The sequence below is a fragment of the Felis catus genome, chromosome A2 (assembly GCF_018350175.1).
Source record: "Felis catus isolate Fca126 chromosome A2, F.catus_Fca126_mat1.0, whole genome shotgun sequence".
Taxonomy (NCBI): Eukaryota; Metazoa; Chordata; class Mammalia; order Carnivora; family Felidae; genus Felis; species Felis catus.
The window spans coordinates 87221961-87237302 of record NC_058369.1 but is presented as its reverse complement, the minus strand read 5'-3'; the positions used below and the strand labels follow the sequence as shown (position 1 = coordinate 87237302).

The window sequence follows — 15342 nt, the reverse complement described above, 5'->3', positions numbered from 1 at the left end:
TGACCGTAAATGTTTATAGCAAGTCACCGAGAGGAGAGTAGTGTCATGGTTAAGAGGCCAGAGGTGATTTCTGAATAAGAATGTTAAGAGACCACACATCACTGAGTAAATTCACTATTGTTTTTTGTTTTGTTGCTACTATTCAGAGTATCAGAATTTTGATTCATTAATTTCATCTATTTTTCTATTCTTTATCTCTTTAATTTTAGTGTATATCTCTATTCTTTCCTTCTTTGTAGTTTCTTTTGTTTCACTTTGTTCTTTTTCTAACTTTTAGAGTTGGAAGTTTAAATCACTTGTATTAAGATTTTTGATAGAATATTAATGCATATGTGTTTTTTTATAAATGCTTTAAATGATATAGGCATTTAAGACTATTGATTTTCCTCTCATCATTACTGTAACTTTCTAAGATTCTGATACTTATGGTATTTCCATTATCATTATTTTTCAGAACTTTTGTACTTTCTCATTATATTTTGCCATTCCCCCAAGAATTTCTTAATTGAAGCCTTTTTGTGTGTGATTAATGTTTATAATAGTTTCATTTTATAAAACTTATTGTCTGATAATAAGAGTTCAGCCCCTACTCTCTTATTGTTTCCATATACCTGACATGCTTATAATTTATGTATTTTTGACTGTTAGAAACAAAACTACATTTTAACATAAGGGTAAGCTTTGCTTTATGAGCCAGTCTGAAAGTCATTTTAAAAATAGGGTAGCTAGGGGCGCCTGGGTGGCTCAATCGATTGAATGTGTGACTCTTGATTTCAGCTCAGGTCTGATCCCAGGGTCCTGGGATTGAGTCCAGCATTGGGCTCCACGCTGGGTGTGAAGGCTGCTTGGGATTCTGTTTCTTTTGCCCTCTGCCCCTGTCCCCCACTCGTGCACTCTCTCTCTCTCTCTAAAATAAAAAAAAATAAATAAAAAATAAATTAAATTAAAAAGGCTAGCTAAACCTGTTTGTATTTACTGATATGGTAGATGTATTTGCAACTCTGCATTTTGTTTTATAATTGTTGTGTATATTTGTTGTATTTCTTCTTCCATTTGGTGTCTTTGATTTGTAAAAATTTCTTCTGTAATTAAGGATTCATATATTTAATGATTTCCTTTTTATATACACCATTTATAATTCTTGCTCTTCTTACCTCAACACTTACTATGTGGTTTGTCAATTTTTAATTGCACCCTTTGTTACCTACCTATCGCCTATACAAAAATCAATAGTCTCATTTCACTTTCTGTGTTTTCTCCTTCCCCATCCATCCATTTTTTGTTGTATTCTTACTACTCTTGGAATACATAACAAATGCTGTTCTTCCACGCACCTGTGCCCTCAGTCCTGCTTTATCCTTAGCCCCATAATTAAATACATTAAATACTCACCGTCATTGAGTGCACTGAAGTTTCTTTAGTTTTCTCTTTGGTTTAACGAAATGCATCCCCCTTGTATTTTTCAGAGAATCAATCTTTGTGTAGAATTCTTGAGTTCTTTTATGCTTAAAACTGTAGGCTTGACACTCAAAAGACATTCCAGCTGTATATAAAACCCCTGCCTTGAGTCTTATTTTCTTGAGTTTCTTGAGGGCAAAGCTAACATCTAACTACTCTGAGGTATCGATAGTCATTGGTTGCTAAATTATTATGATGTAACTATATCTAGAAGATTTATGTTTCAGTATAGAGGATGATTTTCTGTATTTTTGCGTCTTAGTTATTGGTATTCATAGATATTTTTCTACATGTCTGCATACATCTGGACAAAAATGTAAATTAACTTGATCAAATAATTGATCCAGGAAAGAAAAAAATTAAAACAGCATATCCCCAAAATATGACAAAATTCAATCAAAAGGATTGAACGACTACAATACAGTATTTGTACAATTTTGCACAAATGCTTTTGTTACTCTAATTTCCTCTCAAAGTTGACTCAACTATGTTCTGTATTCTGTACTTTATTCAAGTGTATCCATGAGGTCAAAATTATTTTTAAATATACTAAAATATTATAACTTAATATACTAAAATTACGTATTAGAAAGTACATGTCTTTCTAAATCTGTGTGATCACATGGGAAATATGTCTAAAGCATTTGTGCTGCATGTCTAATTATGACCACTGACTTGAGGAAGTCAGTGCATTTTTTTTTGCATTGCAAGCTCAACTAGCCCTTTTAAATATGCAATGTAATTTCTACTAGAAAGAATAACTCATAGACACATGCCACTTATTCTGAAAAATTTACAAAATGAGCTTGTCACTTTAAGAAAAACAAGTGACAGCAGTCGTCAATTATAAAATTCAGCTTTTAAATAAAAAATAGAACTTTGGAAAACTTGCATCTGCATTCCTGAACTTGGAAGTTTCTCAATTTCAAAGAACTTCTTGATGATATTGGTGATGATATTAACATGTGTGCTTAAAATATTTTATGAAATGTGTCAACAAGACCTTCATAGCTCAGTGAACCAGTGTTTTCCAAAATGAACAATATGAGGTTATCAAATCAGGCATAGTTAAAAGATCCATTCAAGATGCAAGATAGACTGGTGTATTTTAAAGTAACAGTTCAGAAAGTTCCTTGATATGATTTCAGAAATTATCCCTTGTCTTATTTAAGAAATTACCACTTGTCAAGTTTTAATGTAGCATCAAAGGTTAACATTATCTAAAGAGGATATTAAAATATTCCTCCCTTTTCCAACTATTTGTATGAGAGTGGACTTTCTTCATATATTTCAACTAAAACAACTTATTGAGTTGGATGTAATATAGAAACAGGCATGGGAATCCAGCTTTCCTTTATTAAGCAAAACAGTAATGAAATTTGAAAAAAATGTGAAACAGCATTCCTCACTATGTATTTTTTCTTTTGGGAAATATGGTGATTTTCCATTAAAATATTGTAAGTATATTATCATTTTAAGTGAATTAATAAATATTTTTAAATATCCAATTTTGCATTTTGATTAGAAATTTAAAATTTCAAATATTGATAGCTGTAATACATACAATGGTTCTTTGAGGAACTCCCATTTAAATTTTTTTTAATGTTTTTATTTTATTTTTGAGAGAGAGAGAGAGAGAGCGTGAGTGCATGAGTGGGGGAGGGGCAGAGAGAGAGGGAGACACAGAATTTCAAGCAGGCTCTGGTCTGTGAGCATCAGCACAGAGACCCACATGCGGCTTGAACTCGCAAGCAATGAGACCATGACCTGAGCCACAGTTGGACGCTTAACCGACTGAGCTACCCAGGCACCCTAAGGAACTCCCATTTTATTTTTAAGACTATAACGATGTGTGAAACCAAGATGTTTGAGAACAAGTGATCTACATCCAAACTTAAAAAACCTTCAACAGGTTCCTATTGTTCTAAAGATAAAAACCAAATTCTTAACAAGGCGCCGATTAACAATATGTCATAACCACAAGGACATTTATTTAGTTCCTCAGTCCCATGATGTTCCCTTTTGTGAACACACAGTTCCTTCTCTGTAGAATGTTCTTAATCCATTTCAGCTGGTTAATTCTTTCTTGTCCTGGTTTCAGCTCAAGCAGTACTTCCTCAGGCTCTCTTGGAATCATGCTCTCATATTTTATAAACTTGTTGTTTTTTTTTTTCTAATTATGTACTTATTGATGAAAATAATCCATTAACACTTTCTTCCCAACAGGTGGAAAAAATCATAAAACCAATAAGCATGCATGTTTGGCTCCATTCTTCCTAACAGAGTGTTTATCATAGGGTAGCGTGGGAAATAAAGTACTTGTCAGTGACTAAATAAGTGGATGAATGTATGAATTGACAGAGGAAAGGGTGAATCATTAAAGAATCATGAGTGATCATGAATGGCTTCTTCAGTAATACAAGGATCCCAGATAACACTAGAAAGAAATACATTGGATTCATTTAAACCACGCATTGTATTTTCCTTTGCGTAATGTCGTCACTACATGAATTCTTCTTAGCTATGTCTTCCATAAAAGAAATAGGAAGAAAGTATAAATAACATACAATGACATTTAGTTATAGTAGCAAGTGTTCTTGAGAAAGCCTTGTAACGAGCAATTGTTAGCAAACAACTTCTTGTATTTCATATGATTTATTTCCTATAAATTATATTAGAATTCTATTATTTAAAAATATTTTTCAAGTTATTTATTTGTTTTGAGAGAGAGAGACAACATGAGCGGGGTAAGGGCATAGAGAGAAAGGGAGAGAGAGAATCTGAAGCAGACTCCCAGCTGTCAGCAAGAGCCCCATGCAGGTCTTGAACCCACGGAACCCATGAAACGTTGTGACCATGACCTGAGCCAAAACCTAAAGTCAGACCCTTAACTGAATGAGCCACCCAGGTGCCCCTGGATTCTATTGATTTTATGTATGTGTGTCTTATAGTCTCATCTCTTTCCTCTTTTGGCCTAATAATCTACAGCTGAGTAACACCTACTTGCATTTCCTCCATACCTCCCTTTTTACTAGCCTGTCATCATACTTAGCACACTTTGTTGTAAGTGTGGAATTTATTGGTCTCCCCATGAAATCTGTCACTCCTTAAGGGCTTGGACTGTGTTTTATTCATCTGTGTATCCACAGGATACAATAAAGTGTTCAGCGCTTGATAAACACTCAGTAAATGAATATATGCATGAATTATTGAATGAAACATTGAATAGATTTCATTTCCTATTCCTGACCATTTTTCTTAACTTTTTCCAGTCAAAACTCAGGTAATGGGAGAAATCAAGATTGCACTGAAGAAGGAAATGAAGACAGATGGTGAACAACTGATAGTTGAGATTCTCCAATGCAGAAATATCACCTACAAATTTAAGTCTCCTGATCACTTACCAGGTATCTAATTTTATGATAATGAGAAATATAAAATATCTAGGAGTTCTGTAGGAATATGTGCTAAATAATCTGGAAAATTCAAAGTAAAATTGGGGCTGTATGCCGAGTATATCTGAAAAAAAATGTGAAATAAGGATTAACCTCTCTTATATAGAACACGTTGATATTCTACTAATTTTTAGATAATTTTTCTCAACACAGAAACAGAGTAATGTGTTTACCATACAACGGGAAAACACATTCAAATTGCTAAGAAAATTGGAGTGTCTTTTAATCACTTTATGTTGTTTGAAACAAATTGAGCACGTTCTGCTGGCTTTGTTTAAAATATAGGGTAACTCCCAGTGTACAATTATAATTCTTTCAATAGAAAATTGTATGAGTAATGGACATTTTACAAGCTGAATTCTTCTTTTCAGATTTATATGTAAAAATATATGTGATGAACATCTCTACCCAGAAGAAAGTGATCAAGAAAAAAACGAGAGTTTGCAGACATGATAGAGAGCCTTCATTCAATGAAACTTTTAGATTCAGCCTCAGTCCTACTGGGCATTCTCTTCAGGTAACTGTATACCATGCAGTTACTCTTTTTGTGTCTACAGTATTTATTTTCCATTCAATTATTTAATATGTGTATACCGATCATATCGTGTGTGACATTTTACAAGTTAATTCAGTCTTAGAGGTTTCTTTCCAGGGGCCTTTAAGAAGTCTGCAGCTCGCTCACCCATTCAGTTAGCTACCAAATCTTCTCTATTCTGCTTATTCAGTTTATTTTATATAGATTTATTTCCATGCCCACAGCCACTAATCCTCTTTGAGTTTTCATCTTTATTACTCAGATCATCTTAGCAGTGTAGCTGGCCTCCTTGCCATCAATGTCTTCCCCTCTTAATTCACTTCATCGCGCTGCTGGCAGAGGCATCTTTTAAAAACACTGGGTAATCTCTCTGCCCCTCCCCCGTTCATGCTCTGTCTCTCTCTGTCCCAAAAATAAATAAACGTTGAAAAAAAATTATAAAAAAAAAAGGGGGCGCCTGGATGGCGCAGTCGGTTAAGCGTCCGACTTCAGCCAGGTCACGATCTCGCAGTCCGTGAGTTCGAGCCCCGCGTCGGGCTCTGGGCTGATGGCTCAGAGCCTGGAGCCTGTTTCCGATTCTGTGTCTCCCTCTCTCTCTGCCCCTCCCCCGTTCATGCTCTGTCTCTCTCTGTCCCAAAAATAAATAAACGTTGAAAAAAAAATTATAAAAAAAAAAAAAACAACACTGGGTAAGAGGGCCCCGGGGGTGAGTGAAATAGTGAAGGCAATTGAGAGTGTACTTACTGTGATGAGCACTGAGCAGCGTATAGCATTGCTAAATCCTTATGTAGTACACCTGAAACTAATATAATGAATGTTAAGTATACTTGAATTAAGAATAGGCAGGTAGGTAGGTAGACAGACAGACAGAATCACTGGCCGGCAGGTTACATCAAAGCCTTCAGTGATTCATCTACATCCTGACTCATCCATAGTCCTCTCATGCAAACTCTAAGAGTGTTGGTTTAATTTCATCTCTTTGTATACTTTACGACACACTCTATACTCCAGCCACACCACAATCTTTTCAAATCAGGTTAAGCCTCCAACGGTTTGCTCATATTTTTCTTCCCTTCAATATTGTCTTCTTCATCCCTCTCCACCCATCTCACTATTCCCAAGTCTTTCAGGATGAACTCTGCCCTCTACTGATGACCCAACGTGCAATTCATCATGCCTCATTCGCACAGTATTTTGCTAATCTTACTAGGTTACCAATCCTAATCTGTGCTGCATAATCATTTATATCCCTACTGGTCACTGCTTTCCCCCTCTCTGCTCCTCTAGGGCAAGGCCTGGCTTCCATTGCTCTTTGTTCTACAACATAATACAGTGTTTGTACGTAGTATGTCTTCATTAGATGTAGGAACAAGGAACAAAAGAGGGAAACCGAGGTGGGAGGAAAGAGATAAAAAAATATGGGAAGAGTAAGACCGTGGTACTGGCCCTGAAGGGCACACTAGAGACACATATAAGAAATATTACAAAGTTAAAGCTGCATTGAGGGTATTAAAAGGTATTGCAGTGGAAAGAAATTTTAAAAGAGCAAAAGATGCTCTGAAGTCTGTGTGAGCAAATGTGTCTTCTACAGAGATTAAGTAGTTAGAGACAGGACTACGAGGGAGAAAGATTACACACTTGTCTGAAATGTGATAAATGTAATAAGAAAGCAGGATGCAGGTGAAGATATACAATGTCATATACAATCCCAAAACCAGGGCCCAGAAGAAATAATCATAAATGTATATTTTGAAGTCAGAAACATAAAAGTAAAGTTTTAGCCAAGAATAAAGATGAATTCTCTAAAGGAGATTCTGAAAAGAAAGCAAGAGAGAACTGTCAAGGATTAATGGTTAACACTGATGCTCTCTACCTTTCTTCAACTCATCTCTGGAAGAAAAAAAAAACTGTCTTGAGTGTGAGATCCTATGGCATTTCAACTAATATAAGTTCTACATATGACAAGAAATCACTTCAGAAGTACACACTGTAGTAAAATCACCAGTAAATTAAATGCTAAATAAAATTACTGTTGTATTTTCTCTGCCTTGTGAGCTCTTATTCATTTGCTCAGCACTCAAACAATTTTGTATGTTGGTGCATATTTCATAAACTACTAGAAAATGTACCTAGCAAGTTCTTCTGAGAAATTTTCTATTCAATTAAGCATAAACCTAGTCAGAATGAGCTGTTAATACATGTCTTATATAAAATTCTCATATCCTCCTGGATGTGGCTTTTCCTTTGGGAAATGCTGGTGTGAATTAATTAATACTATGCACATCTTTTGAGGATATCTTGAGGATTAGTTATCTTACAAGTATAGCTGCTACTTCCTCTTACCCTTTCTTGTCTGTGTTATTTCTTTGATGATCAAATGTCCTTTTAAAAAGGTTGAAAAATGTATGCAAGTATATATAACTTTGGCTCTTTTTTCTAGATTTTACTTTTCTCTAATGGAGGGAAGTTTATGAAAAAGACCTTGATTGGCGAAGCCTGTATCTGGCTTGACAAAGTGGATCTGAGAAAAAGAATAGTCAACTGGCACAAACTTTTGGTCAGTCCTACTCAAACCCATTGAAGAAATGTGTCTGCTCAGGGTATGGAAACTGTTCTAAATGATCTCAAATCAAGACGACAGTTGGATACTATTCTATTCACGTTTTGGGGGATAAACGTGAAAGGAGGAACGGCACGCAAAAACAAAGTCTTGTAAATGTTTTGTTGTGGAACACAGTAAAAAACTCAGATGAAGAAGTTCCTGTTTTAGGGACCAAAAAAAAAAAAAAAAGGATTGCGTGTGGCTGTCAAGACAAACAGTGAGAGCTATCTTGGTTACTTAATGCAGATTAATGGTGATTTTGAGCAGAGTTGCACTATAGCTAAAGGCAAATGCTCAACTATTAATATGGTTTCTAATGCAGAGTTTATTCTTTATGCAAAAGAATCTTGGTTGAAAGGAAAGAACTGACGTAACAAATCACAATTTTCAGACGTCTACAAATCTTTCTTCTTCATCTTATTTTCTCCGACAACTTACTGTGTTTAGATTCCAACACAGGACTCAACTACAGGATGTGTTCAAGACTAAGAGGGAGGTGGTTGTGTTCATAAGGAAAAGGTACTGGAGATGGGGAAATGATGGCTTTTAGATTTTCTCTATGTCTAAATGTTACAAGCGTGAACAACACCAACTTTGGAATTCATGTTGTAAAAGCACATTTGTATAATTTGAAATAATGTAGAGTGAAGATAATACTAAGTAGAAATGGACCTATGTTTATTTAGAAATAAAGCCATGATTGGCTAACAATGAATGTTGCCCCACAAAAATATTGGAACCTTGGTTGAAAACATCAAAATCTCCATAACTTACCATTACATTTTCAACATACCAAAGAACATAGACTAAAACGGTATGTTCTAGGAAGCATGATAAGTTGTTCTTTGTGCAAGTGCAAATAAATGTGTCATTCCACGTATTTCCTTTCTCTTGAGTGATGTATTGAAGGAGGATAAATTCTTCCTCTGGAAAACACATCATATTAATCTGTGACACCAATTCTTTAATTGGTGTCATTTCCTGTTCTTCCATAATGCTTTTTTTTTCCCCTTAGCGCATTAACTGATTGCACAATGACACCAAACTTAAGTTCTCTCTAGTGTTCCATTTTCCTCCTTTAGTGACAATATCGCAGTGATCAAGCTTGTCAATACTGGGAAAATATGTGAAAAGTCAACAGTATATTGAGAGTAAAATATAACGAGCTATTTTAATAATGCAGAATAAAAGAACCAATGCCTAAGTCATTAAAATGAAGCATCCTCTTCTCCACCAACCAACAGGAAATACACTGAGCTGAGATTAAAAGCCCAGCTTCTGTCTTGGTCCTGCCACTGACTGTGTCACCTTGCACATGTCCCTTCAAGTCACTTTTCCCCAGGTTTCTTATTTGTAGGATAAATATAATTACATATTCTTAGCTTTCCTAATGGGATGTGGGGATGACCAAACCAAGTGAACTGTGAGAAAAAAGAAAGCACATTTCCAGATACAATTTTATAGATATAAGCAAGGAATAATTGTTATGCAGCTCTTTATTTCTCAAATTTTATATGCAAAAACATCCTCCATACCAATGGTCAGCATTGACTTGGATAAAAGTAGTATATTAGCTCCAAAACTATTTTTTTCTTTAAAATATAACCTGGTGTTGAACCTGCGAAAAGGTGAAGAATTAAATCAAAATGATTTGCAAATCGAGTTATTATAAATGAAATGAACCTACTAACCTTATCCTACCCCAAAATAAATTGGTTCTCAGACTGTTCTGAGTTTTAAAAGCTGCTTCTTTATTCAAAGGTGGGATTTCCACGGGTTTAGAGAAATCATCCCCAAATATACTGGTTGGATGTTGAATTTTCTCATTTTTTAAAGAAAAACATACTTGAAATTTGAGAGGAATTGATTTAATGTAAAACATTAAAAAGAAAACAATTTCTAATAAATGCCAGGCTATCTTTGTTATATTCATAAAGAAATAGAAATTCACTCTTCCCCAGTCTAAGAAAGCTAACAGTCACTTTTCTTCCCTGTATTTTTTCCCCTCCCCTCCCTGATATCGCAGTGTCATTTACCAATTGATACTGCTTTAAAACGAGCACGCAGGGGAGGGGATTGCTGAAGATTCGATATTGCTAGGATTTTATTTTTAGAGACAGCTGGATCTGCTGATGGTTGCTATGGATATCGCCGGCAGAAGTTAGCACTTTAGGGAGCTTATAATCATCATTCATAATTGGGGAAGAGAAGGATTCAGGAAGATCTCTTTTTGACACAAAAAGGTTCTGCTCTTTGCCCTTAAAAGGACACTCTAGCTCACGCTAGGTCCTCTTCTGCAGCCACTCACACCCAGAGGTATGCAGGGGAGGTTGTAGGAGCAGTAAGTTTTACTTCATTCCAGTTGCAAATTTATTTTAGAATAATACAAATGAGGTGCCACCAAAAACAAAGATCATCCCTTGGTAGCTATTTGACTTGAAAGAGTAGGAGTCTTTGCATTACAGGTGCCCCTTTGTTCCGAGGAACTAGTGACGGACGGGGCCAGGTCAATCAAGAGAGCTAATGACATGGCTTTTTGTGCACCAGCATCCCCCTTCAGAGAGCATAAGATCCTGCCAAAGTGTGCCAAGTTTGCCACTGACCAAAATCCTAAGTTGTGCTGGAATTATTCTATGCAACACTGATCCTTGAACAAATGCATTTCTTCTGAATGATGTTGATTACCCTTCTTACAACAAAACGATTTCTTTTTTAATTGCAAATAGGGCTCCTGGTGTTTTTTACTTTTTTGTATATCTCACAGCACATGATTTTCCACTTTTTATTTTATTTTATTTTTTTGGAATCAGCTTTTTTTTTTATCCGACTGATGACAAAGTTTGTAATTTCTAAATAATATGTGATCAGTCCAAGTACAACACCTATATTTTGAAAAGCATCTTAATTTTTCCCACAATTTCATCAAATCGTCAGAGACTGGAGTTGCTTCTTGGTTTAAAATTGGGTCCTAAGGAACTTTTAGCTGTAGAAGCAAAAGCACAGAGTGAATTTTTACAAAAGACGGGGACTTCTAGGATGGTCGTTACAGACATAGATAACAGTTTGAGCAAGAAGTTGGTGTTTCCCTTATTTTTACTTAAGATTAAGAAGACTTTTGGTGACTCTGAACTCTTTCTTTACCATTTCTGTTGAAAAGAACAGTTTCCAAGATTAAGGAGCAGGGATGGTCTTTGCTCCTTAATGTGCCCATGTTGTAATTAACCGTACTAATAAATGCATATTTTCAACATATCAGTGGGATTAGTTTTGTGGATCACACACATTAAAATAGTCATATTGTGGGAATATTATAGCTGGTAACCAGCTGATACCGATTCTTTCTATAGGAATGTTGTGATGATAGCGGTAATAGTGGTAGTGACACTAGGTCGGTGGTCCTGTGAAGTGAAATAAAATTATATACTATATTGTGCCCAATTTATTAGAAATTATTTGACCAATGTTTCATTTCATTAAGATATCATAAAGATGTTTATAGTATTTTTTTACTTTATTATTTAAATCATAACTAACAATATTTTTAAAAACTTATTTTCATTGCTATAATGTCTAATATTCCCAAAGCAGCCAACTACAGCTATATATATATATATGTTTATAACTCTACATGTGACAGAGTGAGTTGCCTCTTGTTGAGCTTGAGATGGAAGTGACGGAAAGCTCGATGAATAATCATGAGCCGTCTCTTTAATAATTACTTGCCTTTGATGTAATACAAAAAATGAATGAGTGAAACAGATATTCTCATTGAATATGACACATTGATGTTTTCTGTATGTTCCATGTTGTTGTTATTATTAAAGAAGCCCATTAAGTCAAAATCATTTAATCCAATGATTCCTTATCTGAAATGTAGATTGAGAGCATTTTCTTAAATCGTTACCCTGTACATACCTATACATTTGGTAAAATAGACAAAGTTGAAATAATAATTTCATTTGGCATTCAGCATGTGAATATGATTATCGTTTGATTGTGTCTGTATATTTGTCGGTGATGTGCTCAGGTGCTCCCACTACTGATTAATGTGTGTGCTAATATCCTAACAAAAAACACATCTGATATTAATGGAAAACATTCTTGTCTGAAAGAATAAAAATCTAATAAAATTGATTTCAAAATAAAAAATAAAGTACTTGGAGATATGTCTTGTTTCTAACTACATGTTGCATGCCATGTTGGTGATTTGCTAATGTGTTCTTTTCTGTTCTACCCAAATCTCTCTGGAAAATCTAATGAACAAATACAAATTCTTGGGCTAAAGGTTGTATACATTGAATTGAAATATACGAGAATTGTATTAAAAATGCTTGTAAATCTGTCTTGAGTTTTACCCTATGTAAAAATATGTCTTGGTTTTGTGATTGTATACAAGATATATCTTGATAACTTATGCAAATTGTGCTGTATAAAGGCTGTTGCCTCAGCCTTACCAATAAATATTGAAAATGTCACCTTTGACTTCTTGTGTTTATCAACTTGATAAAGTGATGCTTTATTACAGAAATAGAACTTTTCACAACATTTCCTCTGAAAATTATATCATAAATACATTCACTCACCGAGTTTAAAAAATAAATTTTAAACGTAGCACAGATACAGAAAACAGAATTAAACATATAGCTTAATAAATTATTGTCTATCAGATACTTTGGTAACCACCACCCAGGTCAAGAAATAAAACTTTGCCAGTCATCTCATAAGTCCTCCACGTAACCCTCCCCTGTCACAAAATCCTCCCAAACTCTAAATGTAATCACCAGCCTTATTTTTATGATAATTAATTCCTGGTTTATCATTGACATCTGCCTAGTAAAAAAAATGGGGGTGATAGTACTTTTTAAATGTTTTCTAAACCTCTTTTAATCTATGTATTCTCCCCCCCCCCCACCTCTTTTGTTTTTTTTTCAGGGCGTCATACTTTTTGAAGAAATCTGGTCTTTCTACCAAATCTGGTTTTTGCTGATTGCATACTCACAGGGTGGTTAACAAGTTTTTCTGTCCTTTATTGCCTGTAACTTGGTCTTTTGCTCTACAGATTTGACCTGATTCATGTTCAAACTCAAAGGTTGGCATTATATTCCTCTGTTGAGAGGTATATAGTATTTGGCTGTCTTTCATATTTGTCCTATTTCCAGCCACTGGTGCTCAATGCCTAGAAGAGACCCATTAATTAAATTTTACAAAATGGTGATATTCTACTTCAATCAGCATTTCTTTTTGGAATACTGTTAAAAAGATAAATTTCCCCTCAACCAACATTTGATTACTGAGTAGAATAGTTTGTATAGGAAAGTTAGGGTAAAGGCAGAGAAGATTGGACAATTTTGTTTAACTGCTTACCATTTTTTCAAAAAAAGTAATCCCTATCATCCTCCAAAGATGACCACAAAGTTTATGCTTTTATTTTTATTATCATTGCTAACTCAAGGATTGAAACAAATTTGACGTTTTGTTTTGTTTTTTTACCTTTTATTGTTTCAAATTTTTATTTAAATTTTAGTTAGTTAACATATAGTATAATATTGATTTCAGGGGTAAAATTTAGTGATTCAAAATTTGATGTTTTAATTCATTGAAACTGTTATTCTTATCAATGTTCAAATTTTCCTTTTTTAATGATTTGGGGACAGCTTTGAGTAAGCTTATGTGTTTTTTATATTCTTTGATAAGTTTCTTTCTATGGCAAGAAAGTTATATATCATTTCTTAACCTTAAAACAGCATAGGGGATTTATTTAACTTGAATTTTTACTTTCCTATTTATGTCTATAAAATAACTAAATTTACGAATATATGGACACTGATTGATCAGGTTTTATCTGATATGGTATTACTTCTTGGCCTTTTGACTAAGATCACGTGTAGTATCCAGTGTAGTATCTAATATACTTAAGGTAAACTCTTAAGAGTATTCTTAGGAAAGGGGCGCCTGAGCAGCTCAGTCGGTTAAGCATCTGACTTCAGGTCAGGTCATGATCTCATGGTTCATAGGTTCAATCCCACATCAGGTGTGTGCTAACATCTCAGAGCCTGGAGCCTGCTTCACATTCTGTGTCTCCCTCTCTCTCTCTCTGTCTCTCCCCACTCGTGCTGTCTCTGTCAAAAAATGAATACACATTAAGAAAAAAAATTGTTTAAAGAGCATTCTTAGGTAAAACAAGTATCTTAGAACAGTTTTTGAAGATAATAAGATCTCTAAAAGGTTGTAATTAGATGATGAGTAATGAGTTTGAATTTTTGACTTTATTATCTAGGCATTTACAAGCTGAAAAGTCCTTGTATCTACAGTTTAAAGCTTTTATAGGAAATTGAGCTGAAATAGTTTTCTATTAAAAAGTAATAACAGGGCACCTGGGTGGATCAGTCTGTTAAGCATATGACTCTTGATTTCAGCTCAGGTCATGATGTCACATGTTCATGAGTTCAAGCCCCTCATCAGGCTCTGCATAGTGTGGACCCTGCTTGGGATTCTCTCTCTCTCCCTCTCCCTCTGCCCCACTGCTGCTTGTGCGCTCTCTCTCTCTCTCTCTCTCTCTCTCTCTATCAAAATAAAGAAATAAACTTTAAAAAAGTACTCAAATTATGATAATAAAAATGTTGAAATCCTTTCCTCAGTTTAAATGACAATTCCAAATAAATTAAAATTTTATTTTTTATCTTTTATTTTATATAATAATTTAATTTTATTATTTGTAAAAATTAAGAAATATTTCCATGGATTACTCAATAAAAAAGTGACCTTCCAACAATTTGATTCTTTGAAAACAAGTTCAATAAAATTAATAGACCTGTGACAATCAGAGGAGAAAGAAGACCAAGTTAACATTATCAGGTAGGATAAATAATGTATACGCGAAGATCCAAATATCTAGAAATGTATGAAAGTGGTAAGAATCATGACCAAGTTGAATTATCCCAGTTACACAAGATTTTCTTCAATGCTGGAAAATGAATTAATGAAGTCTTGTACATTAATATATTAAGTTACAAAAATCATAAGATGCTGGGTCATATTTGATAAAATTCAAAATCCATTTCTAATAAAAACTTTATAACACACTTGAAATAGAAGAGTACTTTTTAAGTCTGCTGAATGTTATCTACCAAATAAAACCAAACAACCAAACAACAGCAACAACAACAACAAAACCTTGCTGGTAAATGAATAGAAGAAGGCTTTTCCTTTGAGACCAGAAACAAAGCAAATATGTCTTCTTATCACCATTCTCTTCAATACCTTTATGAGAGTTTCTAGCCATTGTATCAAGG

The 15342-nt window shown here is 34.4% G+C and overlaps 1 protein-coding gene across 1 annotated transcript in view; it reads left to right on the top strand.

Moving 5' to 3' along the window:
* Nucleotides 1-12525, top strand: part of PCLO (piccolo presynaptic cytomatrix protein) — a 417535-nt gene extending 405010 nt beyond the window's left edge. The window contains exons 23-25 of the mRNA XM_023250308.2: nt 4731-4865; nt 5285-5430; nt 7889-12525. Of these exons, the coding sequence (XP_023106076.2) occupies nt 4731-4865; nt 5285-5430; nt 7889-8029 (422 nt within the window). The 3' untranslated portion in view covers nt 8030-12525. The remainder of the gene's footprint in view (nt 1-4730; nt 4866-5284; nt 5431-7888) is intronic.
* Nucleotides 12526-15342: the final 2817 nt, after the last annotated feature.